A 27,180-nucleotide genomic window follows, 5' to 3' on the forward strand; every position below is an offset into this window, starting at 1 on the left:
AAGCTCATTACTCCAAAAATCCAGTGTTTTTCATTTATATTTAAGTGGAGGAAATATGTAGATGCTTAAATTCTTATATATAGCCTTAAGCCAATTGTTCTATAATACAAACTAGAGTTGTAACATAAATATTTTTAAAAATTAGTATGATTTTTCATAGTTCTCATCCCAAGACGAAAAATAAAGAAGGGAAGATATGAAATCACTATGATGCATAAGAATCAGTGTCAAAAAAAAAAACAAAAAAAACCCACCCAAAACATATACTGGGGAATCATTCAAGAAAAAAAGAAAATTAGGATACTACATTTCCAGACTTTGAGGGCATCTGTGGTGTTGACATATAGCAATGAAGGAAAAAGTCTATGTTGTGTAGGGATTCTTACCACTTACCCACTCCAGAAAGTAGTTTTTTTGGTGGCTTGTTTGTTTGTTTGTTTTTCTTTTTCTCCAAATGAAATCCAGGGTTTGTGGGGAATAAGTATTATCTTTGGAAGCAGTGGTAGGTACTGTGTAGCAACCAGCAGAGATCAAACCTTAAAAGATAACTTTTTGCCTGTGTAAAAATAAGCCTCTGCAAATTACATCTTAAGACGGTAAAGAGCATGATTAAGAAGGATCATTGTTGTCAGATGTCTATTTCCTTACAGAAGCAGTGTCAGATTACAGAAGCTACATTCATGAACTTGTCAAACAGGCTGTAGAATCTACTGACTCAGCGCTTTTTCTTAGCCCCACAACCCCTCATCCTTAACTGAGCTTGGTTTGCTTTCTTAGCTGGTGTGAACTGTGGCTTGACTTTGTCTTTGTTTGCTGAACTATAGACTGACAAAAAAGAAAAGGAGAGAGACCATTTGTCATCCAACTTCTCAGCCAACTTGAAAGGAGGTCATTTTTCTTCCAACCCCAAAGCTAGATCTCCAGCTCCCTCTCCAGTTTGGTAAGCCAAGTACATGCTTTAGCTGGAGGCTGAGCTATAAGCAGCTCTAATTGTTCTGTTGATTAAATGTTAGCATGCACAGGAAAATCAGTGCAACCTTATTTGGTGGTATAAATGTTTTCTGTATGCAACAAAGTAAAGATGATATTGTTTTTAGAAAAAAAAAATACTGTTGCTTTTTAAGGAAAGGGAAAAAGGACCAATGTACCTGGCTTCTTACCTCTTGGCTGGGTCAATGCTCACATAATCTACAATGCTGAAAGCTCATTGGTTGTTCCAGTAGTTCTGCTTGATAGTAGAGAAATAGGGAAGTTGTTTGGTTTTGAAACTGTACAGGTGGTATGTAGCTGATATGCAGCAGAGCATGTCTTACATTGATTGTCACTCTGTGATTACACAGGCACGCATCAAAGTCTTTGCCTTCTTTGGCTGGCACGCTCAAGCAGATAACTTCCCCACCTGGTTCCTCCAAAGTTCCTTCTACTCAGGTACGTCCTCCTTCTCCTGGCAACATCCGGCCTGTCAAAAAAGACTTCAAACCTGAGAATGAAAAGAAAAGACCAGAAAAGGAGGCTGAAAAGGCCAGTGAGGAGAGGACAGAAGAGAGTAAAGAAACATCAGCAGGTGCTGGAGAATCTGCAAATCAGGAAGAGCTTGCTGTCCGAGCAGAGGTTGCGCAAGGTAAGGAGGAACTCCTGTTGAGGATAAAGAGTGCCTGAGTGTCTTTCATGTTCTTCCATCCCTTTTTTCTGAAACAATAAGCTTTAAATAGCTTTCTATCAAGTATTAGTCTAGGTTTTTCAGAATGTTACACCTACAGATGTATGTTAATTGTGAGAAAAGTATAAACAGGCTGAAGCTGTCCTTTTGCAACAGCCAGAACAGGCACACCTGTCTTGCATATCTGTTTGCTCTGACTTTTTGGCACAGAAAAGGTAGACTTTGTTCCTCACATCACGATACAAGTTCTTTTCAGACCTGGAATAGAAGAGCAATGGTCTGAAAATCAACCATACAGGAAGTCATCATTTAACAGGATAATGTGAGTGATGAGAATGTCCAGCTTTGCTAGATGCATAATACAGTGATGCTGATAACATGAAACCGTACCTGCTTATCTATAATATTGCTGGAGTACCAAGGATGGGGGAAATTAGCAGGGTAAGATGGAATGCAAGAAGATACAACGTACAATAATGATAACAAGTCATAAGAAGAGGAAAAGATACATCTGAAAGTGAGAAATATTGGCTTGTTCTAATAGAATTTTTAGACCATAAATACAGTATTGAAGTATCTCAAGGATAGGATAGAATGGCCGTTGTGGCCCCTGGCATTGATAGGATGGGTTACCTGGTGTTCTTGATTTGAAAGTAATAAATTCCCTTGTGACTGTCCTTCAGAAAACAGTTTTATGTATTAATTATCCTGCATTTAACTGCAAGATGAGTAATTGGAGGTTGTTCTTCTGTAAGAAAACTTGTGAAATGATTACTTTTGTTTCAGTAAGTCCTGTTAAAGTAGTTGCAGTCTGGTTCCTAGGACTTATCATACAAGGTGCAATCCCAGATGTATCTGTTGGTAATGGGTATGTAAAGAAGGTATGAGATGATTGGCATGATGGGATGGGATTTTAATTGCTTTTCTGATAGCCTTTTGCTTGCATCATAGAAAACTTCCTTTTCAAAGTACTTTGGGTATACCTTTAAGGGTTACCTTTGCAATTTACATGCAGTACTTTCCAAGTCCAAAGTAAAGTCCAGAAAAACATGGAGATGTTTGTTCGGCAGTTTAGCTCAGGAGAAAGAGAGGCTCAACTTCTCTGCAGAGTTGGTCAGTATTTGGGTAGTGACAGGGTTATTTAGTATGGAAACAGGTTATCTGTGACAAAGGGATCTGAAAGTGAAGTAGTTCGTGTTCGCAGTGGGGAAACAGCAGGTAGTGAAGAGGAGCAGGGGAGAAGATACTGTAGTCATAGTGGTGAACAGCACTTCAGATTGGATGTATTTTGTCAAAACCAGGGAATAAAGTCACTGATGATTGAGACCTAAAACTGGAACCTAAGTTTAAGGACAGATCTTGCTTTGCAGGTAGAGGCCCAAACTGTCAAAACTTAGCCACTGGTTGTATCCAAGAGTCTAGAGCAGAGCAAATGCAACTTTTGGTGCTAGAATTACATTCCTGCAGGTGAGGAGTTGATTTCAGCCAGTTACCTGAACTGGCCTCTAATTTGCCTGGTTCAGACCCCTGTCAGCTGTGTAGGTAGCCAGGAGGTGAGCAGGTAATGATCACTAGTGGAACTATTCAAACTTTTGCAGTACAATCTCATTTTTTACCAATGCTGTTATTGTTCTAATGGAATTTTGGGTGCATCTGTGCACCTTGTCCTCGTCTTTTCTGACAGCAGGGCAGGTGAGCATTGAATGAGCTTTGTGTTACATTGCCAGAGTCAGCACCCGAAGGAAAGAAGTAAAGCCCAAGCAGTGCAAAGCTGTGCTACATTCAGAAGTGACAGCCCTGCTTTGGTCCATGTTAGTAAACTGACAAGGGCAGAGGTTCAGGAACTCTGTCACTTCAACCATTTAACTATTACAAGCATTCTCTACTGTGTTTCTGGTCCAGGTTGTAATTGCAACGCCACATTTTCTTCTGTCATCAAGGCTACTAAGCATAGCTTTAAAGGACTCCAAGACTTTAGGAGTGCTCAGGTTACTTACTTTTTTCTTCCACTCATCCAGATTTTTCTGAGTTCCCTGCTTTGTCTTTGTGGTTAGCCTAGTCCAGGTTTGTTCCCTAGGAATGTACTGGACACTCTGGCAGTGTGACAGGCTGAACTGTGCCGCTTTTCTTCAGGGCAAGGGAACAGGCCCTGGAACTCTTAAAATGACTTGTATAAGTATAGGCTTTGAATTCAAAGTGAGCATGCATAAAGATCTGTCAGAAGACTTACATTGTACTTGATTAAAAAAAAGGCAGAAGAGAATTCATTAGATGTGAACACTGAGCAGAGAAAGCAGCTGAGTTTGTGTTTGTGCATACAATGATATGTAGGAGGGGACATCAGAAGAAGCTGATGAGGGATGTAGAGCACAGGCCTTATGAGGAGTGGCTGAGGGAACCGAAATTGTGTAGTCTGAAGAAGAGGAGGCTCAGAGGTAATCTTATCCCTCGCAACTACTACCTGAAGGGAGGTTGTGGTGAGGTAGTAGTCAGCCTTTTCTCCTAACAATAGGACTAGAGGGAATGGCCTCAAGTTGCGCCAGGGGAGGTGCAGGTTGGATGTTAGGAAAAACTTCTCCAAGAGAGTGGTCAGGCACTGGAATGGGCTGCCCTGGGTGATGGTGGAGTCACCAGGAGTCTCTGGAGGTGTTCAAGAAACTAGGAAATGTTGTAATAAGGGACATGGTTTAGTGGGAAGTACTGGTGGTGATGAGTAAATTTGGTGGTGATGAGGTTGGATTGGATGATCTTGGAAGTCTTTTCCAACCTAGGTGAATCTATGATTCTGTGAAACCCCTACTGGAAGTTGTTAATGAGGTGACGAAAACAATAATCTAAGAAACAGTTAGAAATGTAGATTGAAGTTATCTCCTTGCCAGTTCTGATGACTTACTTCATATTTATCTTCTCAAGATCCTGACTCAATTGCTAGTTCATATACTTCTCTACCCATTTTTTGTACATAGTGCCAGATGTTATTACCCTGAGAGTGCTTCCTTCAAGTTAGCTTGTGTGTTATTAATGGCCTCTGGCCTCTAGGGAAAAAGCATAGCAAAGATGTCCTTTGCCTGTGCTAGAAAATGCCCGGCAAGCTTGCAGAAGTGTGAATTAGTGTTTAACTTGAGAAAAATTTATAATATCTCCTCTACCAGTTGGCTAAAGGTGGCGAAAGATGGTCCTGGGTAAAGAATATAATAGGAAGCAAGTGCTTGCCTCACCGCTGTAAGAACAATTTAAAAAAAGAATACAGAAGGAGGGAAAGCAATCTTTACTTTCATGAGAGCAATTTTAGTGAATAGTGACAGCGAAGCCTCTTACGGTTTGAATTCAAGCCACAGTTCACCATTAATGGCAAGGCGTGTATGAAGTTGCACTGTTTCAGTGAGTTTGTTGTTGTAGATCAGCCATAACATATATCAAAAGTACCTACAGAAATTCTAATTGGCTGGTAAAAGCCAGAATATCTGCAAAGCTGCTAACAGTTTGTGTTCTGCCCTTACTGCAGATCACTTCAGGCAGTTGATGTTTGAGATCGCAGAGTCACTTAAAGGGACTGGCCTACTCACCAAAAAGTGTGGCTCTAATTTTTGGCTACAGTCTATAGAACAGAAGAAAATGTAATATTGCAACATGTAATTTCTGGACTCTGAAACTTAGCAAATATGATGGCAGAGACTTGCTGAGTCATCACTCCTCCCATTGAGACCCTGTCAGTATTTTATTCTTCTGACAGAAAAGCTGGCTTAGTCTTCCAACTGAAGCTGCTTTCACAAAACAGACTTCTGTTAGGAAGTATGTATATTCCTTGCTTTTATAAAATTCTTCCTCTGTGTAAGCTTGAAAATACTTTACAGAATATTTGATACTGTATTTTCTTTTCCTTTTAAGAGGTAGGGGTGTTTGAGAGAGAGGCAGAACAAGATAAAGAGAGGAAGAGAGAAAAATACAAGTATTATCTTGGCTACTGTGCCTGTTGAGACCAGTTTTTTTTCCTATCTATTTCAGCAGCCAGCCCACCCCTACCTTCTGCTCCCCCAGCACTTTCTCCACCCCCAGCCCCTGTGAAGACTTCTGCAGGTACAACAGATCCTGAGGAAGCAACAAGGCTGCTGTCAGAGAAGAGGCGCCTCGCTCGTGAGCAGCGAGAACGAGAGGAGCAAGAAAGGAGGGAGAGAGAAGAGCTTGAAAGGTGATCCTGTGCCTCTTTAGTAGAGAATATAAGTTTTTAGCAGCTTCCTAGCAAACGTTTGTGCATATTTTGTTGTTATATTGTAAAATATGAAGCACAGTGCTGAGGTGCAGGAGACACTGCACTTCTCCCAGATTTTTATTTTTTTAATTTTTCATAGAAATGTACATCTAAACATCTATAGTGTTTAAACCTATCTCAAATAGATATGTATTTTATTAGAGCTTGAAAAAAGGACAGCATTAGAGAGCAGATCCTCAGTGTAACTCTTGATTGCTTTCTCAGACTAGCAAAGCTATACTTGTTTATTCTGACAAGGGAACCCTGCTTGGCTGTTGTCAACACTGCAACAGTGGCTTACTCTTACTTTGAAGCTTTAGCTCTGTTTTGATGTCTAGCAGCTGTGACTCAAAAATTCGTGTTTTCTCATTTAAAATCAGGACACCCAAAAGTTTTGAAGGGGCACCTATAACTGTGTCTGTAACACAAGTTGAGCACCATTTTAGAGGAATGCCATGCCTCTGGAATTTGTTGTACTTCCTTAGCAACACTGCCAAATGTAAGAACAAGGCAAAGGCAGTTAGAATATCCTGAATTCCCAAAAGGCTCATGACCCTGTCCCTCTCAGAATGATTTTAAAGAAAGTAAGCTGCTGTGATGTGAGAGTAATGTGGTGAATAAATAATAAAGGTAAACAAAAGGTAAAGGATAATCAGCTTTCACAACAAAAAGTTTTCAGTCTTTATTGAGTGCTTCATAAATGAATCTGAAAGGACACATGGCTAGTGAGATAATGCAGGTCTTCAGTGAGATGAAAGCCAGTCATGAAGGGTTCAAAGATGTATCTTATATTGCTGAGATACAAAGTGGAATACTGTTAAGCATAAAGGAATGCATATAATGAAATAACTATTACTTATATGCTGGTGATCTCTGGGCTAATTATTTCTCAGTGAAGAGATCTTGTTTGGAGTTGAGTATGCAAAAGTATCAGATGAGTCATGGTCAATAAAATAAATGAACTGTTATGGATTACTAGAGAAAGAGAACAAAATAGAAAATGTCTTTATGAATTATCCATGGTGAATCCACCTCTTGAATGTTGAGTGCTGTATTACTTTTGAGAATAAAGCTGGTAAACTAGGGCAATAAGCAGAGAAAGTCATTAAGGGTAATCAGAAATAGAAAACAGCTCCTATACTGAAGTACAGAATGTGTCCAAGAGAGAAACAAGGAGCTTCATCAGGTGGAGGATTAGGAACAGGTTTCTTTGCTGAGAGGGTGGTTGGGCACTGGAATGGGCTCCATAGGGCAGCCCAAGCTGCCAGAGCAACATTTTGGCAACACTCATAGACATAATGTTTGAATTTTGAGCTGTCCTGCATGGAAACAGGAGTTGGACTTGATTTTTGTGGATCCTTTCCAACTTAGGATATTCTGAGATTCTGTGGGGATTCTTATATATTAGATCCACACCAAAGCAGGTGAGGATTTGTCAGCTGGAAAGACAGCTTTTCCTCTACTTCTGAGTGGAGATATGGTAAGCTACAAAGTCCACTATGATTTGTAATGAAGAGAAAAATTATTCACTCCCATAAAACAAGGATGAGGACTATCAAATGAGACTAGGAAATAACATGTTCAAAAATCATGAAGGTGAACTATTGTAGTTTTTGTTTGTTTATTTTTTAATCTGGGAGTCATTTCTGCAAGTTAAGGTGGGTGCCAAGAAAGTATGCTGATTCAAAACATGATTGAATGGAATAACAAAGAGAAGTGTCTTCTACAGTGAAGACAGTCATACTATTTCTGAATCAGAAACTGCCTGAACTACGAATCAGTGGAATCCTCTCATATAATGGAGAAGTAAAACCTTGCAAAGGTTTTATGTTGTTCAGTAGGGCATCTACCATTTTTGGTGCCTGCTGGAAACAGAAGAGATGGCTTGGCCTCACCCTCCTCAGATGTTTTTGAGGTTCTTATGAATGAAAAAACAGTGTAGCCTTTCTCCAGCTGTTCAGTCCTGATGTCTTGGATCAGAAGTCTGCTTTTTTTCTTTTTATCTTGTGCTTTTTCGTGATTGCAGGCAAAAGAAGGAGGAGCTGTCCCAGAGGATAGCTGAAGAAAGAGCTCGCCGAGAAGAAGAAGAAGCTCGCAGACAGGAAGCTGAAAGAAAACGAAAAGATGCAGAGGAGGAGAGGGAAAAGGAAGAACGGCTGCGTCGACAGGCAGAAGAGAGAGAACAGAAGGAGAGAGAAGAGATGGAGCGCATTCAGAAACAAGTATGTCCCCCTCTTGGAATTTCTGTGCAGCACCTAATTTAGAGGGGTACTTAAAATAGAAATGCTACACAGCGTGAATATGTGTGATGTGATGTGTGTGGCTGAAGTCATTTCATGGCATGGTTCAAAGAGTAAAGATGCTTCTTCTTGACAAAAGCTTGCAGTAGGGAGGGTTTTTGTTAGCTTGTTTTTGTTTTTTGTTTTCTTGTAAAAGTTGCTTATTTTAGAACAAATCCTGTGATGAAAAAATCACAGCGGAATTTTATAAATGGTGTTATGTGAGAGAACTGTTTGTCCATACAGTTGTAGAAGGTCTAGAGACCAATATAATCATTGATACTTCATACCTGGAAATGTTCAAGGCCAGGTTGGATGGGACTGAGCAATCTGGTCTAGTGGGAATAAACTGTTGTAGTAGTTCCATCATACAACATTGTCACATTAAGGGAGCAAGGCATTTCTACACTATACTCCAGAGAAGTTTTACATTTAATTTAAAAAGCAGGATTTGAAAGCTTGTGCAAATGTACCTGTAGCTGCTTGTCCTTGGTCTCACTAAGCAATAATTCTGATGGCCATATAAAGCATTCTACTTCTTTTGACTTCCAAAAACATCCATCACTGAATACATGGATTTGTTGAATGCTTTGCTGGCTGTTGTTCTTATGCTGAAGGTTAGGAAATGTATTTTATCATCTGCTCTGCTGTCAGTACATGCCAGTCAGAACAGGCACAGAACCTTATTCATCTCTGCATGTTATGCAGAACATAGATTAATAAAAAAAAATGTGCAATTCAGTCTGAGAAGGTTGTTCGCAGATTTAAATCCTAAGGTATTGCAAATACGTATAGATGAGCATATATCAGTGTAAATCTGTTCTCAAATAGTAATTTTTTCCCTTGCTTTTTTTGTCTACCATCTCAACTCAGAAAGAAGAGGAAGCTCGCCTACGGGAAGAGGCAGAGAGGATTCGATTAGAACGTGAAAAGCATTTCCAAAGAGAAGAACAAGAGCGCTTGGAAAGGAAGAAGGTAGATGTGTGGGTAGATAGTAATAGAACAAGGAGGAATGGTTTTAAACTAAAGGAAAGGAGACTTAGATTAGATGTCAGGGGGAAGTTTTTTGCAGAGAGGGTGGTGAGGTGCTGAAACGGGTTGTTGAGAGAGGTTGTGGATGCCCTGTCCCTGAAGATGTTTAAGGCCTGGTTAGATGGGATCCTGGGCAGCCTGGTCTAATATTTGATCTAACAGCTGGCAAAGCTGCATGTGGCATGGGGTTAGAATTTGATGACCCTTGAGGTCCCTTTCAACCCAAGTCATTCTATGATAAGGTTACAGTACATGCAGAGAAACTGTAATTCATCTAGCTTCCACCTCTGCTGTAGGAAGTTATTCACAAAGTTAATGTGCCCTCAGAAAAGCTGTGGTCCTCACCAGTGTAGCCTGATTTGAAAGTACAGATAATATTGCCAACAGTGGAAAAAAAAAAAATCATTTCTTTTTGCAGTAAGCAAATGCAACTTTGATAAATGACGGGCAGTTACGGTTTGAGAGAGAAAAATTTAAATTAGTGTCAGCAAACATTATTTTCCTCCTTCATGTTTTTTGCAGAGACTTGAGGAGATCATGAAGAGAACTAGGCGTGTAGAACCTGTATATAAGGTCAGTGCCACAAACTTGTCATGCATAAATAGTGGGCACATTTCAGTTCCTCCCTCTGGTGCCATTTTTAATTTATAACGTTATTCTTCCTTTGTAGAAACCCAATGACCAGCAAAATGGACATATATCAAAGGCAAATAGTTCTGGAGAAGCAGGTATTGTGTTTAACTGTACTCTGAGTACAACAGGTGAATAAATGCTTATTGAGCACAATTTCAGTTAAGAAAACCATTAGAAGAGTTAACTGAAGTCTTAGTAAATGTTATTTAATTAGCCTTTCTGTATAGGTAGTTATCCATTACTAAATGAGTCAGCTGTTTCAGTAACTTTTTTACATTGGCGTTTAACAAGAGGGAGCTGCTTACCAAGTTTAATTATTTATAAAATTAAAAAAAAAAAACCACGTTAACTAGTTTAGTTTTGACAAACTCGGCCAGTGATTTTGCAGTTTCTTTTTTCATAGTATTAGAGATGTGGTCTGTCATCAAAACAAACCATTCACAATCCTAAACATTCCCCCATGCTTTCTCTTTCACACCTGCTGCTTTATTCACTTGATGTTAATTTCTACTTCTTTTTAATTTCTTTCAAAATTCAGGTCTTACCAAAGCCTTATGATCTCTCTGTAATACCCACACTCAGTCTTTCCTTCAGTTCTGTTCCCACTGCTTGTTTGTTTTTTTTCCTTCCCCTCTGGCTATTTTAGGTAAAATTTAATCTGAACCTTAATACTTAGAATAAAGGAAGCAACATAAAAGTTACCGTATATTAAATAATAAGCAAATACTAATTAGCAGGATTTAAATATACTGAAGACAATCTGTCAAATAGCTTAAACTGTAGTAGTGTAATATAACAAGTGATGATAATCTTTATTTCTCTTTCGTATTTGCATTGAGTAACAAGAGAGGACAAATAACGGCACTGGCTGCTCATACTCCTTTTTTCTCCTTCGTGTTTATAGTGAATGTGCAAATGAGCACTGCCAGGAAACTATTTGACATGAATTTCAATATGTGTTTGGAAGTTATTTGTTTACATATTATCTTTTTAATTAAAAAAAAAAAAAAGTTTGGGAACTGCTAATACAGAATGTGTCTGGAGTGCCATCTGTTGCTGCAGGCACTGATTAAGTTGCTGTCAACCATTTAAATAGTTCTTGAAAGTAAAAATGGCTTTACGACCTGAGGCTTGTGCTTTCCTTCCAGAGGCAAAAAACAAGTAGTCAGTTTTTGATGGCAGAGGGGAATTTCAACCTCCATTTCTGCAGTGCCAAAGGAAAGCTGGAATCCATCAGTGATTGGAGAAATAGAAAAATGCCCTCACTCCCAGGGCTGCTCTGCTGTTTCTGACTTTGCTTTATCTTGATATGATATTGAGTTGAAGATATTAATGGACATACTTCAGCCAGCTCTAACTTTCCATAATACATACCAGCAGACTGCTTCTGACCATTGGCAAATTCTGTTGCTATTTTCTTTTCTTTTCATTTTAAATCTTACTGTTTGGCAAAAAGTGAAGAAACTTGTACAGGAGTGGCCAAATCACACAATGAAACAAAATCCATCATCTCTGTGTCATTTGTTTGACCTCTCCCTCAAAAGAGGAAATAACTCTGCCTTTCCAAAGCAAAAGAACCAGCCTTTTTTTTAATGTTAAAACTGACGTAACTCCCACTTGGTCCATCTGTAGCAGGACAAAAACCTGTATGGCTAATATCTTTCATATAAAAACTTGTCAAAACCAGATTAAGGCACTCAGCATCGAAGACTTCAGTCCAAGCACTTAGGTCATAGCAGAACAAGAGCTATGAATGGAGGGCTCTCAGATGAAGTGGTTTAGGTGGCCTAGATAAGTGCATTTAAGCCTAAATTGTTCTTATGATTATTGTAACAGGTGCCAGAGTCCAGCTGCTTCCTTTTACAGAGCTATATATGAATTAGTATGGCTGTAGGTACAATGCAGAAGACTGTAGCAATACTTTAAAAGAACATCCTAAGGCAGGCCAGTGACATCATATGGTCATTGTGTGTCATCCAATTTTAGGCTCTTTGAGCATTTTATGGTTGTGATTTAGTACTTGTTGAAATCTCCTTCCCATGGAGATTTTCCCCTTGTTTCTTTTTGGTTTACAGCCAGTGATGAACACAGGAAATGAGAGGTAATGTTGATGTCCCAGTGTTCTCCTATTCCATTCTTCATGGCATTTTGAAAAAAAAAAACAGTGTAATGTTCTGTAAGATATCATCCTATTTTGACCACCAGATGAAGTGCTGATATTGTTTACATGCTTAAACTGATTATTACTACCAACAAAGCTTTAACTTTTGAAATCTGTGAAACTGATATGTCCAAAGCTTGACAAAGAAAACAGGAATTAACTAAATTTTAAAATTGTAGCTTACCTTAGCTGTGCTATCTTTTGTAGAAAATGTTTTATCCTACTTTGAAGGAAGATGATGTTGCTTATTTTTATGAAATTGTGCTTTCCCCCTCTAGTCATAACCAGTCCTACATCTCCCATGGAACCTTCAGGAGGACCTCAGCTTCAACATGCAACACAATCTCCAAACAGTGGGAAACCCGTAACCTGCACACACATGATTGTTTCACATCAACCCCCCGTAACTATGGACAGGTAAGAGGATTGTTGAGTATTAGAGGGTGTTTACAGGATAAGAGTCACTAGAGTAATAGATGATTTTCTCAGATCCATGTATTCATTAGCTAAATAAGAGACACAGCTGTTTAATCTGCCATTTTTCCTGTTTATTTTTATCTTTTCCTGTGTTTAGAGAAGAATTTTAACATCTTTCACTTAGCAGTAACCCATTTTTACAACTGAAGAATTTTGTGAAAACATAGTTCATTCTTTGCAGTGTTTGAAAGAATGTGTTGCCAGCAATTATTACATAAATTGAAACTTAATTGATAGGGCAATTCTCTTTGCTTCTTTCCATGAATTTAGCTTCATAAAAAACAGTCTGAATTTGCAGGGTTAGTTTTCTTGACTGGAATAGTGAACACTGTGCTTACAGCCTGGATACTTTGGTTTGTGAATTGCTTGAAGAATCAGCAAGTTATGATTGCTAAACAAAAGATACAGATTTACTCATTTTGACTCTGTATTTTTAAAGGAGAGTTTGAGGAGGCAGATATTTAACATTAGGAGCTCTCTGTAGTTGTGAGGCGAGTCACTCAGATTTTGAGAAATTATAGAAATGCTTGAAAGCTCTGTGCTGAACCAAGTGAAATCTGTTACATAAGCATGAGCTGTCAGTTACTTCAATGTTAGTAAGAAAAGCAGAAAGCCAAATAATCCCATAGCCCTTTCATGTTTTATGCAGGTAATGCCAGAATATGCATGGAAAAACTTGAATGTGGAAAGCCATCTCGCAGTCTGTAATGGGCAGTAGGCTTCAGGATGTGATTGGCACTAATTGAAGGAGGAATTTGCCCTTTCTGTCCCTCCATATGCCTGAGGGATCTTAGCCTGCTGTCATGCTGACAAAGATGCTCCTGCTGAGATAAGTTCTGTCAGTGACTCTGAGCACTGAACTGCATTAGATGAGCTGCATAGAGCTGTCTCATAATTATCTCAGGCAACAATTAATTGTTAATCACTCCCAACCTTAGATGCACCTTGATGTTTGTAATATAAAATGTGCCACACTAATGAATGCTGTCACGTAGCATCATGTTTGGTATGGAAGGAGGATCTGGATAGCCGAAGTGAAGAGTGAGTAGGTAAGACTGAAGAGCATGAACAAAAATTCAATGTGTGTATGAGGCTGAGGAAGGAGAAATTGATGTGCTAGGATGGAGTGGAGAGGGACTGTCTGCTTTAAAGGGACATCCGCCCTGAATGGGAAGGCAAGGGCTAAATTACTTCATAGAATCGTGATGTTAGCCCAAGCAGTTCAGCAGATTGTTGGAAGGAAGACACGGAAGCACAGGTTTTATCACATGGTGAAAGCCACAGGTGCTTCCATGGAAAGGTGCTTTCCATTGCTTGTGTACCACAGGTATCTAGCACCTAGATGTATCTTAAATTGTAGCATATGCAATAGTAATAAATATAGATGGTATTCTCTGTGAGCATCTCACTCCAGCCCTACAAAAGATTTGGCTTTTATCTGGATGTTTTGAGGGTGAGAAAGCTCAGATTTCCAGTCAGAGGTTGAAGTCCCCCTTTGCCTGGGGGACTTGTAGAATATGTGTGTATGGGCAAGAGGAAGGAACAGAGGACTGAGTGCTATTAAGGCCTATAGCAACCATCATTCTCATTGCACTTCCTACAGTGGTGTGCCATATGGGAAGTTGCAAGCCACAATAACTGAATTCTTTTCATCCAAGTGTAGTGCAATGGAAAAGGCAACACTAAATATACTTCTAAATGAAGCATGTCATGGAAATTTTCCTATTAGATAGTAAAGCATCTCGAATTACCAAGAAAACTGGTAGCTCATGGAGATACTACCTTATTAATGGCATACACTTCTACACTGAACTCATCTGTCACCTGGAGTTTTTTGTTTGTTCTCCACTTTCTAATTCTTTGCCAAAGTTCCCAGTAGTGTTGTATGCCTGAAAAGGGTATATATGCAGTGTTGTGCTGGGCACGGAGACATCACTATAAGTGGAATATAAGACAATAAACACAGGTGAAGTAGTCAAAAATTGATTCCTTTTTTGTGTTCTTTGCCTCAATGACACATAGAGGTCATTTAGGGAAAGAGTGTAAACAGGGGAGGAAAAAAAAAAAAAGCTAAGTACCAGGAGACCCTCTAGTCAATGCAGGGTTACCATGTGTTGTGGTCCAAGTGCAACCCTAGGCTCAAATAGTCCCAAAGCTGCTAATTACCAAAAGCTGGAGGCTATACCAATCTCCTAGGAATTTGTCTAATCTGCTTTTGAGATTATGGCCGCTAAGATGTCCAGTGGAAATGAATTCCACTGTTCAGTTTCTCCCTTTATATCTACTAAACATGCTCCTTAATGATTTGCTGTAGTGCCATCTACTTCTTAAAGCATAAAAAGCAGAAAATATCTAGTTATGATTTTTCCCTGGCTTCCCCCCCACACTGTCCCCACTTTGTGGCTGTATAGATGCACATCTTGAAAGAGAACTTTGAATTCTGAATCCTAGTATAACTTGATGTGTAATACTGACAATGCAGTGACCAATAATTATGGAGAACTATTTATCAAGTTAGTGGGTCAATCAGAAAAATAAATGTAACTTTGCAGAAACAAGAGGCTTCTCTTCATTGTGTCAATACTTCCATAGGTAAATGTACTGCCTAATTTCAATGCAGGAGCAAACCCCATCTTCCCCCCTCTTTCCCGCTCCCTCCATCGGATTTTTTAATGCTGTGTTCTTCTACCTCTGCTAAGGTTATTGGCAGTAGATGGGGATGAGATAAGTAATGTGACACCTTATAGCAAATAATAGCCTAGTAACTACACATGATGGAGCAGTTTTTATTAGTCTTAAAGCATTTCACAGATTGTTACAGAGTGGATCTCCAGCAGAAAAGTGTGAGTGATGTGACATGGGGTCTCTCCCAGGTAGAAAGCAGGGTCTCTGGGTCTGCTTTCAAAGCCATGTGCAATTAAACACTTTCCATTTTGAAGTTTGCTTAGCACACTCACAGACTGAAAAAAAAAAAAAAAAAAAAAAAAAAGAAAAGAAGGGAAAAGGAAAGAAAAAGGGATTGCCTGTCTAGAAGGGAACTGATGATAGTTTGAAAAGCTGAAAAAGATTTGATGTGAAAACCAGCATGCTGTTCTTACAGGAAATTTGGGCTTCAGAGGACGTGTTACCGTCTTGTAAAGTGCAATAATTATTTTCCATTGCTTGGGAAGTACTGTGAAACAATTCTGTAATTGTAAAGACCTGGCCACCCTAGCAGGCTGGTCAATGAAAAGAAACCTTATGCCAATTGCAGGCAGAATTTGTTGTGTTGTTTTATTTGCAGACTAGTACATGTACTCTCAGGAGAAAACAAGCCTGTGAAACCAAGCCACCTGCTCAGAAATGGCCTGAGGGCATTGATAGCCTTGTTCAATGCAGAAGCATTTCCTAACAGCCTGAAGAATTGTGATATGGGAACACATGCCCCAGACTGCCAGGATCTGGCAGTGAAGGGCTTTAAGGAAGCACCTGTAAAAGATTACATGACTTTGAAGAGACAGTTGGACACTCCTCCTTTCTCAGGGAGCTTTGGGTCCCATTACTGTCATCCTGTTCACTAGAGTAGCACCTTAGTTCCTCCCCTTTGGTAAGACAGCACGCGCTGCATGAAAAGACAGCAGGATTTGACAATACAGCAGCTAATCAAAGGGTCGGGAGAGAGTGTCAGGGCTGACAACACGCTGATGTGTTTTCTCAGAAGTGTATGTGCCCCTGGGGAGCATTCCCCATGAGTTGGGGAGATGTGGGGGATGCCAGGAGGTGCTGCTTTTGGTCTGGGCCTGGTCATTGCACGAGAGAATCAAGCTGTGCCTGGAAAATAAGGCCCAGGCGGAGAGGGATGAAAAGGAGAGCTAAATTGATACAGGAGTTTTTTTCTCTGGGTGAGTTGCAGGTAGAAGAGGCTGCTCAAAAACTGGAGGCAAGTGGTGATCCAAAGAGTAACAAAAATGACAGTGCCCTCATCCGAGAGCAGTTAGACTGATTTGCAGTATGAGGAAGGGTACCTCAGCATTCAAATATGGCAATGCTTATGAAAGCTGAGAAAGGCCATAAATCCCATCAGGTGGGTGGCTTCAGATAGCAGTGGTTGTGCTGGAAAGGTTGGTGGGTTTTGTTGGATTGATTTGTTTTACTGCTTCCCATTTCAGTAACTTCTCAGAGCCGCGTTGTACTCAAACATCTCTGTAGTTTTGGGTATAGCGTAGCCAAATGTAATGACAATCCTGTGTGTTTGAGGGAAGGCAGATCTAGTACTTGCTGTAACAACACTGGGTCTGTTTAGCCTTGAGAAAAGACGACTGAGAGGGGACCTGATCCAAGTTTATAAATATCTGAGGAGTGGCGGCCATAGCGGTGAGGCCAGTCTCTTTTCAGTGGTACGTGGAGACAGGACGAGGGGAAATGGACATAAGCTGCAGCACAGGAAGTTTCGCACGAATGTGCGTAAGAACTTCTTCACGGTGAGGGTGACGGAGCACTGGAACAGGCTGCCCAGGGGGGTTGTGGAGTCTCCTTCTCTGGAGATATTCAAGTCTCGCCTGGACGCCTACCTGTGTGACCTGGTGTAGGGAACCTGCTTTGGCAGGGGGGTTGGTCTCGATGATCTCTAGAGGTCCTTTCCAACCCCTACAATTCTGTGATTCTGTGAACAGCTCATCTGCTGTGGTAGTCATGAAATTTTGGTTTTACTGGCTAAAAGAATGCTCTGGATTAATGCAAGTTTCAATTTGTAATATTGCTTTAAGCAGGACTATTATTCTGTTCTGAATTAAGTGTATGATGAAATACTTATGTTTCTCTCTCAGCAATCTCAACCCAGAGAAAAATACAGAGGAAAATGGAATGTCTCTGCAGAACGATAACTTCGAAGAGATCATAAATCTACCTATTGGTTCTAAACCATCCCGGCTGGATGCCCTGAACAACGATGGAAGCGACAGTCCCGGAATTCCTCTGAATCCAATTTTAGCTTTTGAAGATAAGGGGACTCTTTTGCCTCAGGTAGACAGTGTTCAAACACATCAAACAGCAGGTAAGTTTGCCTTAGTTCACTGTGGTTGGTAATGTGGATCTAGAGCTTCTCCTTGACACAGGTTGAATAATTCAAGCATTTTAAACCCAAAACTCCTTGTGGAGAGAAGCAGATCTTCTGTTTGTAAAGCTATGTATACCAAGCACATACAGATGCTGTGTGAATTACAGTGAGTCCTCATCTTTTGTTTGAAAGGTGTTCTCAGTTACACTGTGCTATTTGCCTTTAGGAGTTGCTTGAAAACGTTTGCCCTGTGCTTTCAAGTGGAAATGATAACAGTGACATCTGCTGTTCTTAGTTTATGATCTGCAATCGTGTTCCAGTTCTGCAAATGTAACATCTGATATGCATGCACTGAAAGGGAGCTGGTAGCTGTCTTTTATGTCAAATTCTGAATGACTTCCCTCATCAAGTTCTTGCTGCCGTGAATACTGAGTGGTGGTTTACAGCATAGCAGATTTTTTCCGAATTGCATTGTAACTTTTAAAAGATGTTGGGTAAACAGTTATTAACATAAGAAATTAAATTGGACAACCCTAATTACCTTCTCTTCTCTAGAAAATATAAGAAAAAATCATCTTTCAATAAAATACTTGCATAAATGCGTTTTGAATTAAGCATTCCTACTCTTTGCTGATCTGTCATTTCTGATGCTTTCTGTTGTAGAAGTGATCTGATTACTTCTTCTGAAGAACCAAAGGTGACAAAAACGTCTCTGCAGTCAGTGGGAGTTTCTTCCATGCAATGAAGGAGTGTTTTATTTTTCTCTCCAGGTTTTTTAAAGATTTCTTGAACATCTTTTTTTTTTTTTTTTTTGGAAGGACTTTAGTAAAACCAGCAGAAGAAATGATGGACATAGACTTGGGTCACCTTTCTAATAGTTTTCATCACTAGGAAAATCATGCTTCACGTGCATTACTTAATATGGCTTTTTCCAATGAGCTTTTTCTGTTAGTAAATGGATATTTCTGCATTCCTGAAAACACAAGACACTGGAATCTGAAAGCAATGGGCTGATTTGGGTAGTGGGACTTACTCTTTTTTGTTCCTCTTTTTTCAGGTGGGTGTTGGTTTAAAAGGCATAATTGTAAAATTGGCAAAGAATCTTTTACACTTTGTGGTTCTGATACTTGAAAATTAAATACTTCATTGCTCTACGAGTAGAGTTAATGAGGTGTTTTATTTAAACCTGTTGGTTTAAATATTATTGCAGAGAACTCTAATTATGGGGGCAGAGTATCGGCTTCTGTATCAGGTTCTTATAAATGTAATTCCTACAGGGACGTTCTGTAAATTGAGATGTCACTATGATCTTCTCACATTTTCTCTAAAAACACAAAACGAGGCAGGTTTTAAAATGTGAAAATTTGAAAGCATTATTTTTTCATGGACAAGAGGAAAACCTATTGTTCTCCTAGATGATGTATTTATGAATTTTGTTCAGTACAGAAATAAATTGTTTAATTGAATAAATTAGAAAAATGTAATAAAATGGTACTGCAACTTGATTATTTTTTTGTTACATTCACGTTCACAGTACTATAAACGATGTGCACAGGGAGTAACCTTGTTCTAAGTCCTGTAAATTGCTGCTGTTCCCAATGATGGAAGACTTTTCCTTTGCCTTATCAGACAATTGAAGACTGTGTGAAACCTGAAATAGTTGATTTTTTGATGATAAAGCAGGTTTGGGGAATTTTGTGGTTTTGCTCGTTTCAGAGCAAATGGAAAATGGTCATTGTTTGTGCTTTGTATGTAGCGTGTGATTTTTATAATGCACTACAGTTTGAGTGATAAGAGGAGCAATGCAGGTTGCTTTCTCTTTAGTTTGATGCTGATTTCTACCATCATTATGCCATCCCTCACTTTCAGTTGTTGTTGAGCAGAACAGTAACATTGTGCACCTTTCTATGCTGTGATAAACCGTGCTGTTGCAGGCAGAACTCATGGGGTATTTGAGTTGGAAACATCAACCAGGGCTTCATGCATTGTTTGTTGAAGTCCCTGAAGATCCATAGCAGTGGAAATGGGGGTTATGGGGTTTTGGTTTGTGCTGACAGAGAACGGCTGCTCAGATTCCTGCACTTGCCTTTAGTGAGCACTGAGCTAGGCTTATAGGAAGCTGTGCAGAAAGTCTGTGCTTGCAGAAGAAATCTTCTGAGACAAAAAAGTAGAAGAGTTCTTGAAGAAATGACTTTCTGCTGCTGCCAAGTGTTCATCCTACACAGGAGATGGGATAAAAGCAATGGAAAAGCAAAGAAAAAGAGACTTATCTGCCAGAATACATGGAAGCTATTCAGTCAGAATGCTTTCAATAATAGTTCGTGACACAGTAAAATTAATTGGGTTCCATTCTCGCTTTCTTTAATTTTTCATGTACATAGCCACAATATTTTAAAGTGTCCAAAATATGTAGTTTTCCTTTAAACCTTTATAGCATGTGAGTACCAAATAAAACTTGTTTGAAATATTTCTATTTCTACTTTGATTTTCTTGCATACTTGAAGCAGGAGTCAGTCTGTAATGGAAAACTCTTTGTGTTCCTGGTATGCGTAAAACCTCTTTAGTTTTTAGTTTTCCTCTGATCTCTTTACTGAAAATCAGTACAGGATTACTTACAGCTATGAACAGAACAAAGATGTTGCCAGTAAGATTTAGCTTCATTTTTTTTTTGGTCCAAGGATTCATTTAGGCTCAGGCATAAGCTGTATTGATCTCAACTATTTTTATGAGACATCAGAACACTCACTTTGCTGTTTAAAGAACAAAGATGAAGAGCTTACTTCATTTCCCATGTGGTTTTTGCACTGGACTGCAAATAAAACAATATATAATTATATTCATTCCAGATTTGCTTCAAATAAAAAGGGAAAACAAATGCTCGCTTTAAAATCTTGGGTTTAAACCCCTTCTTTAAATGCTGGAAGATTTGAATATTGTTATCAGTGGTAAGTACAGTATAAAATGAATGCCAGCTTTTTTGCCTGCTATTGCATCTGTTTTGTTATTTTTATGTTTGGAGTCAACAGTTCTGTGAGGTAGAATCAGCAGTTGTAGAAATTAAAGCTTTTCTGAAGGTATGGAGTAGTGAGTGACCTTTCACAACAACTATGTTTCTTGCAAAGACGTTGATGTAACGTTTGCAATTAAATATCTAAGAAAAACAGAGACAAGACACTCTAAAGTCTTCACTTATATCACAGAGATCATAAAAAGTCGCACTGGTTTTCTGTTGGGAAAATGATCTAAAATCATCCCAGGAGGTGTCCTGGGAGTTGGAGATCTCCTGCTTTCATCCCTGTCTGTCAGTAAGCTCCTTTTGGTCCTCTGTTCTAAGAACCCAACTGCACCAACATGCATCATTAGGTGCGTGGGTCTTTCACGTGATGTTTCTAAAGAAATTTCCTGTCTGCTACACATGAGTATTGAAAATTCCATACTACGTTATTCAACAGCTATCTGTTCTTCAGCTAGTCTTTTTGCTGTGCTGTAGAGAAGCTTTTACCTGTTTGGAGCTGGGTTTGTTTGTTTTTAGACTTTATAATTGGAGAGAACTTGCAGTTGCTGAAATGAAACTTTACCCAAATAAAATGTCTCCCCACTCTCCTAAGCTCAGCTTAAACAAATGGACCAAAGTAAGATGTTATAGTGGGATTTTAGTTGGCAGATATTTTTCTACATCTCACTCAATTTGTATTCCATGTTTGTAGCAAGTAGCAACTCTAAAGCTGTACTTTTTTTTTTTTTTTAAATAAAAAACTGTGCATTCTGGGAGCAGAGATTTGCCAATTGAATTGTCATAAAACTACAGTATTCCAGCCAGTCCAAAAGAAGCTTCAACCAGCTTCCTGAATTTAAAAAAAGAAGTATATGTTTTAAAGGAGGAAATAGATTACTACTGAATTAATAGTAGTAGTAGACAACTATTAATAGGTTAGCTTTCTCCTAGAAATTAAAACATTAAAAACATTTTTAAAAAAAAGCAGTGCCCCATAAGTTCAAGGCTCTGGACTTTGGTATTGTTGGTTTTTTTTTTTTTTTCCTGAAAAATACTGTTCTGATTGGCAAGAAGATCCATGAGACAGATTCACTGCTCCCTGGAGAAGAGAGAAGGCGTGAGCAGTCTGAACATCTATATACATCATGAATTCAAGAGAGTTGAATTTAGAGCTAAGCATACTACTACATGTATTGGTCCTCTAACTTCTTTCAAAATGAATTAACAGAGTATAACATTAATGTGTAATTTTGTCAAATTTGTTCACTTTCCCTTTTGCAAGTACCTATGGAAATAATGTGCCATTTGCAGAAAATAGATTTCTGTCTTCACATACGCATTTCACAGGTCTTTCATGGCAGCTGTTATACTGTGTTTGCTTTTTCATCTGGTCCCATTCTTGTTATTGGAACATCTCTGCTTTATAAAGGTGCCGTGCACCATATTCATACTAGGAAATTGCAAGTAACAGGAGCAGTTAAGCTACAGGAACCCATGAAGACAGTCAACTCTAAAAGTTCAGGCTCTTGGATCTGGTAAGTTTTTTAAGCTATCTGTTTTAAATATTAACTGTCTGCATGGCAAATAGCTGCCCTAAGGAGCTCTTGAGTTTCTTCTGTCTGTTGACGGACTTGCTCGAGGAGTTTGGCCATTTGGTTTTTCCTGAATGCTAATGAGAATTCTGGATCTGAAGAGGAAAAATGAGTGTTAGGCAAGCTGCAGCAATTGCCCTCTTCAGATGTTTTCCTCTGCATTTTAATGCATGTGCTTAGAATGCTTCTATTTAGGTTAGATAATGAAATTGTTTCTTACTACAGTATAAAGTAAGTATACAGAAAGTGGAACAATATCTTTCTGCCACACAAAGCAGATGGACACTAATTCAGTTTTCATCCCTACAACCATTCAAGAATGTTTGCTGCTAACTTCAGATCCAGATGGCAAAAGCTGTTTTGCTCAGTTGGCAAATTCACTCTTATGTACTGATTCTGTACAGCAGATATATACAAAGATGTATCAGAGCTCTGGCTCTGTATTTGTGGAGATACACAGTATATATTTATCATTTATTATCATATCGCATTTCTCATCTGTACTCAACTTGTACTTAAAAAATGATTTAAAAGCAACAGAACCAAAGAGAGGAATATATTAAAGAACAGAATTTTAGTATGGAAAATACGCAGCTTTCCAGCTTTTGCCATCCATGTGCTCTGCTTGTGCTTGCTTAATCAAAATAAATTAAAATTCTAAATTTGAAAAGCTTTTAGGCTGAGTACCATGCATCCTCATATTGGACAAAAACCATCTATACCCCAAGTCCTGTTTCTGATCTAAAAGTTCAAAATAAATAAAGTACATCTGTGTTTATTGTAAGATATTCTTTCTTGTTTTAAAACAGATAAAATAGTTAAGGTAGCAGCTATCCTTGGGTTTCTTCTGCTTGCTTAAGCATGCAGAGCTGTCAGTTCAGGGGTGTAGGTGACAGCCTGTGACAAAGATTTGCCTTTGCTGCTGATGGGAGCAGACAGTGCCCCAGAGGTTGGGCTTGGCGACAAAGACGTACCTGCCTGCAGTCTGCAGAATGTAGAAATGGCCAGCTGCTGGAAGCGAACCTCTTGATGGGTAAGAAAATTCCTGAGGTAGGCCTGAATCTCAATGATGTGACACTTCAACAAAAGCATCATCTTTTCTGCATAAATAGGAGAATAACCGGAGATCAGCAGGAGCTTTTAAAACGCTTCCATAACTGTTTAGTGTAACAACGCTTCAGATTGTTAATGACTGCTCTGCCTTCAGTTACAGCCTGTGTCACTGCAGAGAATGGCAAAGGGCTTCCACCTGCAACCATTAATGGTAGCACTGGTTCTGCATGGAATTGACGTGCGGGATTTCTGCAGAAGGGGCAGAAGCCTGTCCTTGTTTGCTGCACGTGCTGACACATACACTGATCAGCTTCTCACACTGACCACTGAAGCATGCTGCTGCTGGACTCCCTTTGCTCTGAACATCTTTTCTTGCAGATCTAAGAAATGCTCAGCTGCACAGGGCAAGTGGTCATAAAAGTATTTGTCTTCTGCTCGTTAAAATTATGCTCTCTTCATTATCTGTAACTGAAATTTAAAACATAGGCTACCTTCTAAAAAGACACTTTACTGTTCCTGCTAATCTATTCAAGAGTTAAAACAGCAGTGTTTGGTTCACCTTCCTGATGATCCTGTTTCATCTTCCTCTTGCTGGTTGGGCAGAGGAAGTGATCTAAAAGTTTGGAACATAACTGTAGTGGAAATGCTAAGTCGTGACCTGAAGCAGTGATTGAGCACCTGGTGGGAAGGCAGGGCCAACCCAGGTGAGTTCAGGTGAATGCAATGCACCTGAGTGACCAGAAGGGGTGAAACCAGGATCTACCCCTTCCCAGACCTCATTGAAGGGTTGGTAGTGGAGGTGAGACCATCTCTTGTTGGAGATCCCTGCCTACCTGAGGCTTTCCGAAGGTAAGCAGCTCTTTTCCTTCATTTCTGTGGCTGCTGTATTTGAGTTTCTTCTTATTTGCTGTAGCCACCCTGCTGTCATCATCCTATTATAGCATTGCAAAAACTATCCATGCCCTTGCAATTGCCCCTTCCAGTCTCTGCTCCTATACGAGGGGATGCCATCATATTGTATATGTGCTGGCAGAGAGGGCCAAAGAAAGATGTAGCAATGCCTCTTGTCTGCAATGTGTTCTCACTTCTTTAGTAAGGAGTATTTTACACCATCCCACCTTTCTACTTAAACCTCTCTTTAAGGACCTCAGAACTGGCTTAGAGACTAGCCCTGCAGAATAAAAGTGCTTGAAGAGGGCAACAAACACCTCACCCAGACCCTCTTTTGCTAAGGTATATTTTCATGGCTAAGTGTGTATTTCAAGGGTGACTGGAGGCTCTTCTGTGCTAATGAATTGGTTGAAACTAGATGGAGGAATGTTAAAGGTTGTTCAGCACGTCAGTTAATTCCTTTGGAAAAAGACTCATTTCACCTCAGACAACCATAAGTGTCTTTGAAAGCACAGTTAATGCTGTGTGACAGTTACCGTGATCTATCATGTGCTGGATGATGGAGGCAGCTTGAAAGGATGTCTCGGTATGTTCCCGTTGGCCAGCCAGTCTCACCAAGCGCTTTGTCAAGGGTTCATTCATCCATTTGACCATGCATAATGTGCCTCCTTCTAGAAGGCAAAAAGGTGGGAGAGTAGTCTGAAAATAGAAACTCTAGTGCCCTAGAAAAGAGTGTGACTAATCTGCCAGAACCCATATGTCTAAGTAGGAAATCTTTTACAGAAGTGAAGAAACAAAATAAATGCAGAACTTTTGCAAATAAGTATTTCCAAGTTGTAAAATATGGCCGTGTCTTGAAGTTATGCTCTCAGTAGAGTATATGGATTTGGTTCACAGAAAGCCTGTTGGATTTTTATATCATTGGGTTTGTGATCTGAAAGGATGCATCCTTTTAAACTCAAGATCCACTCTGGCCTAGTTGTCTCTGTCCAACAGCTGCTGAGCACCTCTTGTGGAACTAAATGAGGCATGTCATCAGTTGCATGGCAGTTACAAGAGAGGAAATGTTTGACAGATGATATCCAGTCCCAGAGTGAGGTGGGGAAGTTTACACTTATCCTCTGTGTCATGAGGACAGCTGTTTGTTGAGGGATGGTAATTTGAAATCTCTTATAAAATCCATGTGCAATAAATTCAAGGAGATACACACACTTTATATTTTAGTCTTTCTCCTTTCAGATTAGCTTCTGGCACTGTGAAATGAATTCCGCTGAGAAATTGGGTGACATTACAGATAACAGTAGACAGGTCATGTATGGCAGTGAAGTTTGGCACAAAGAGTTTTAAGGAAAATAATAATTAAGCAGTTCAAGAGAAAAAAAACGCAAATAATGGAGCCAATGTCACCAACCGTCTCGCCAATGTCTCCTTGCATATTATGGCAAAACTCCCAGTAAACTTAAAAGAAAGATCTCTGCTTCAATTCCCATTAGAATTAATAAAGGATGTGTACCCTTCTCAGAGGAAGCCATTTATGGTGAGGCTATTTCCCTACCTTGCTTTGCCAGCTCAGCAAGGCAAGATGTCACATAATGAAGAGAGTTTTCTTCAATGTCAATAGAAAGCATGGTCTGGAGGAGACCTTCAACACATGGGCTCTCAATGATTCTCTGCAATGAGAAAAAGATAAACATTCAGTACTTCCATCGTATTTTAATGGTGTCCAAGGGCTTCAGAAATACTGAGTATCTCTTTGCAATACTGAGGAATAAGACATTGATAATGCCAATGTCTCTTCTCTAATGCTGCAAAGTGACAAACCACAGATTTACAGAATACCCTGAGTTGGAGGGGACCCACAAGGATCATTGAGTCTAGCTCCTGGCTTCACACAGCACCATCCAAAATCTAAACCATATATCTAATCACCCCTTAAACTCCAGCAGTTTGGGGCTGTGCCCACTGGGCAGCCTGTTCCATGCCAAGCATCTTTTGGTGAAGAATTTTTCCCTAACCCCGGCTCCGGCCTTCCCCTGACACAGCTCCATGCTGTTCCCTCAAGCCCTGTCGCTGTCACAGAGAGCAGAGATCAGTGCTGTTCCCTCTGCTCTGTAAGGAGCTGCAGCCATTATGAGGCCTGCCCTCAGCCTCCTCTGCTGTGGGCAGAGCACACCCAGGGACCAGAGCCAGAGATCACCCGATTTTAAGTGTTTTCCAGGGCTTGCTCTGTCTATGGAGTGCTTTCATGATCACAGATCACTTTGGAACTTAAGGATTTCTTCGACCTATTACCACTGTGTCAGGCTATATATTACAATCAGGCTATCATTTGCTAAAGACTTGCAGCAAAGTAACGTGAGTGCTCCAGAGCTAAGCATAGGGAAATGTGGAAGTTTATAATTTTCTTTGCATCTGCAGCTTTGAAAGCTTTCTGGTGTTGAAATGCTCTAATCTGTGGAAATATGAGGGAATGTGACAGTGAGGTGAGTTTAGATTCTGCAGAGTTGTTACATATTAAACATTTTTATTTATCCCTTATTTTTTAGATTGCATCTGCTATGCCCTGAACTTCATGGATATCTCTGCGCCGGAGTTTACGTTTCAGACAGCAAGTTGAAAACAGAGAGGAGGTTTAGCCTGTGCAAACCTGGACAGAAAGCCCTTGAGACCAAGGAATGAATTCTGAGCAAGTCACCAGACTTAATTAGGGAAGTTGCATCTCCAGTTCATAGGAAAATCCTAATAATAGAAGCTGCTCACGACTCCATGAGGGAGCTCAGGTGGCCATCAACAAAAAGAATATCTTCTTTTGTATTCCAATTTTATATTGCAAATTTTTAACTTGCTGCTTAGCAGCTGAAGCTGGATTCAAGACTGCTGCCTTTAAAGCTGCTACAGTCTGTGTCCTGCTGGCACAAAACCACTGCTTTTTTCCCTCTTGTAACAAGGACTCTTATGTGCCTTAGAATTGACCTTGGAACCCTGGCGCTCCTATTCATTTCTGTGAGTTCACTTCTGAAGTGAGTGCTAAATACGTTACATGGCACTTTGCAAAGCTTTCATGAAGATGAACCATCTCCCTGCCAAGGACAGAATAAAGTCACAGAACCTAACTGTTTTTTA

General features: G+C 39.7%; 2 protein-coding genes across 11 annotated transcripts in view; one reads left to right on the forward strand and one right to left on the reverse strand.

The window, feature by feature from the left end:
• Positions 1-19,995, forward strand: part of MAP7 (microtubule associated protein 7) — a 106,981-nt gene extending 86,986 nt beyond the window's left edge. For 7 of the 8 annotated variants that reach the window (XM_085217223.1, XM_085217224.1, XM_085217220.1 and 4 more), the window contains exons 9-18: positions 825-940; positions 1,341-1,621; positions 5,666-5,849; positions 7,936-8,131; positions 9,062-9,163; positions 9,743-9,793; positions 9,891-9,948; positions 12,293-12,431; positions 17,297-17,523; positions 18,190-19,995. In XM_085217223.1, coding sequence (XP_085073349.1) covers positions 825-940; positions 1,341-1,621; positions 5,666-5,849; positions 7,936-8,131; positions 9,062-9,163; positions 9,743-9,793; positions 9,891-9,948; positions 12,293-12,431; positions 17,297-17,523; positions 18,190-18,200 — 1,365 coding nt within the window. In that variant the 3' untranslated portion in view covers positions 18,201-19,995. The remainder of the gene's footprint in view (positions 1-824; positions 941-1,340; positions 1,622-5,665; positions 5,850-7,935; positions 8,132-9,061; positions 9,164-9,742; positions 9,794-9,890; positions 9,949-12,292; positions 12,432-17,296; positions 17,524-18,189) is intronic. The other variant, XM_085217221.1, reaches the window with a different exon arrangement.
• The window catches only part of LOC104909729 (uncharacterized), a 28,098-nt gene continuing 19,118 nt past the window's right edge, over positions 18,201-27,180 (reverse strand). For 2 of the 3 annotated variants that reach the window (XM_085217227.1, XM_010707241.4), the window contains exons 11-14: positions 25,613-25,727; positions 24,594-24,728; positions 23,088-23,213; positions 18,201-22,208 (exon numbers count right to left, since the gene is read on the reverse strand). In XM_085217227.1, the coding sequence (XP_085073353.1) occupies positions 22,087-22,208; positions 23,088-23,213; positions 24,594-24,728; positions 25,613-25,727 (498 nt within the window). In that variant the 3' untranslated portion in view covers positions 18,201-22,086. The remainder of the gene's footprint in view (positions 22,209-23,087; positions 23,214-24,593; positions 24,729-25,612; positions 25,728-27,180) is intronic. The other variant, XM_085217228.1, reaches the window with a different exon arrangement.

Source organism: Meleagris gallopavo, chromosome 2, assembly GCF_905368555.1.
Source record: "Meleagris gallopavo chromosome 2, MGAL_WU_HG_1.1, whole genome shotgun sequence".
NCBI classification, from domain to species: domain Eukaryota; kingdom Metazoa; phylum Chordata; class Aves; order Galliformes; family Phasianidae; genus Meleagris; species Meleagris gallopavo.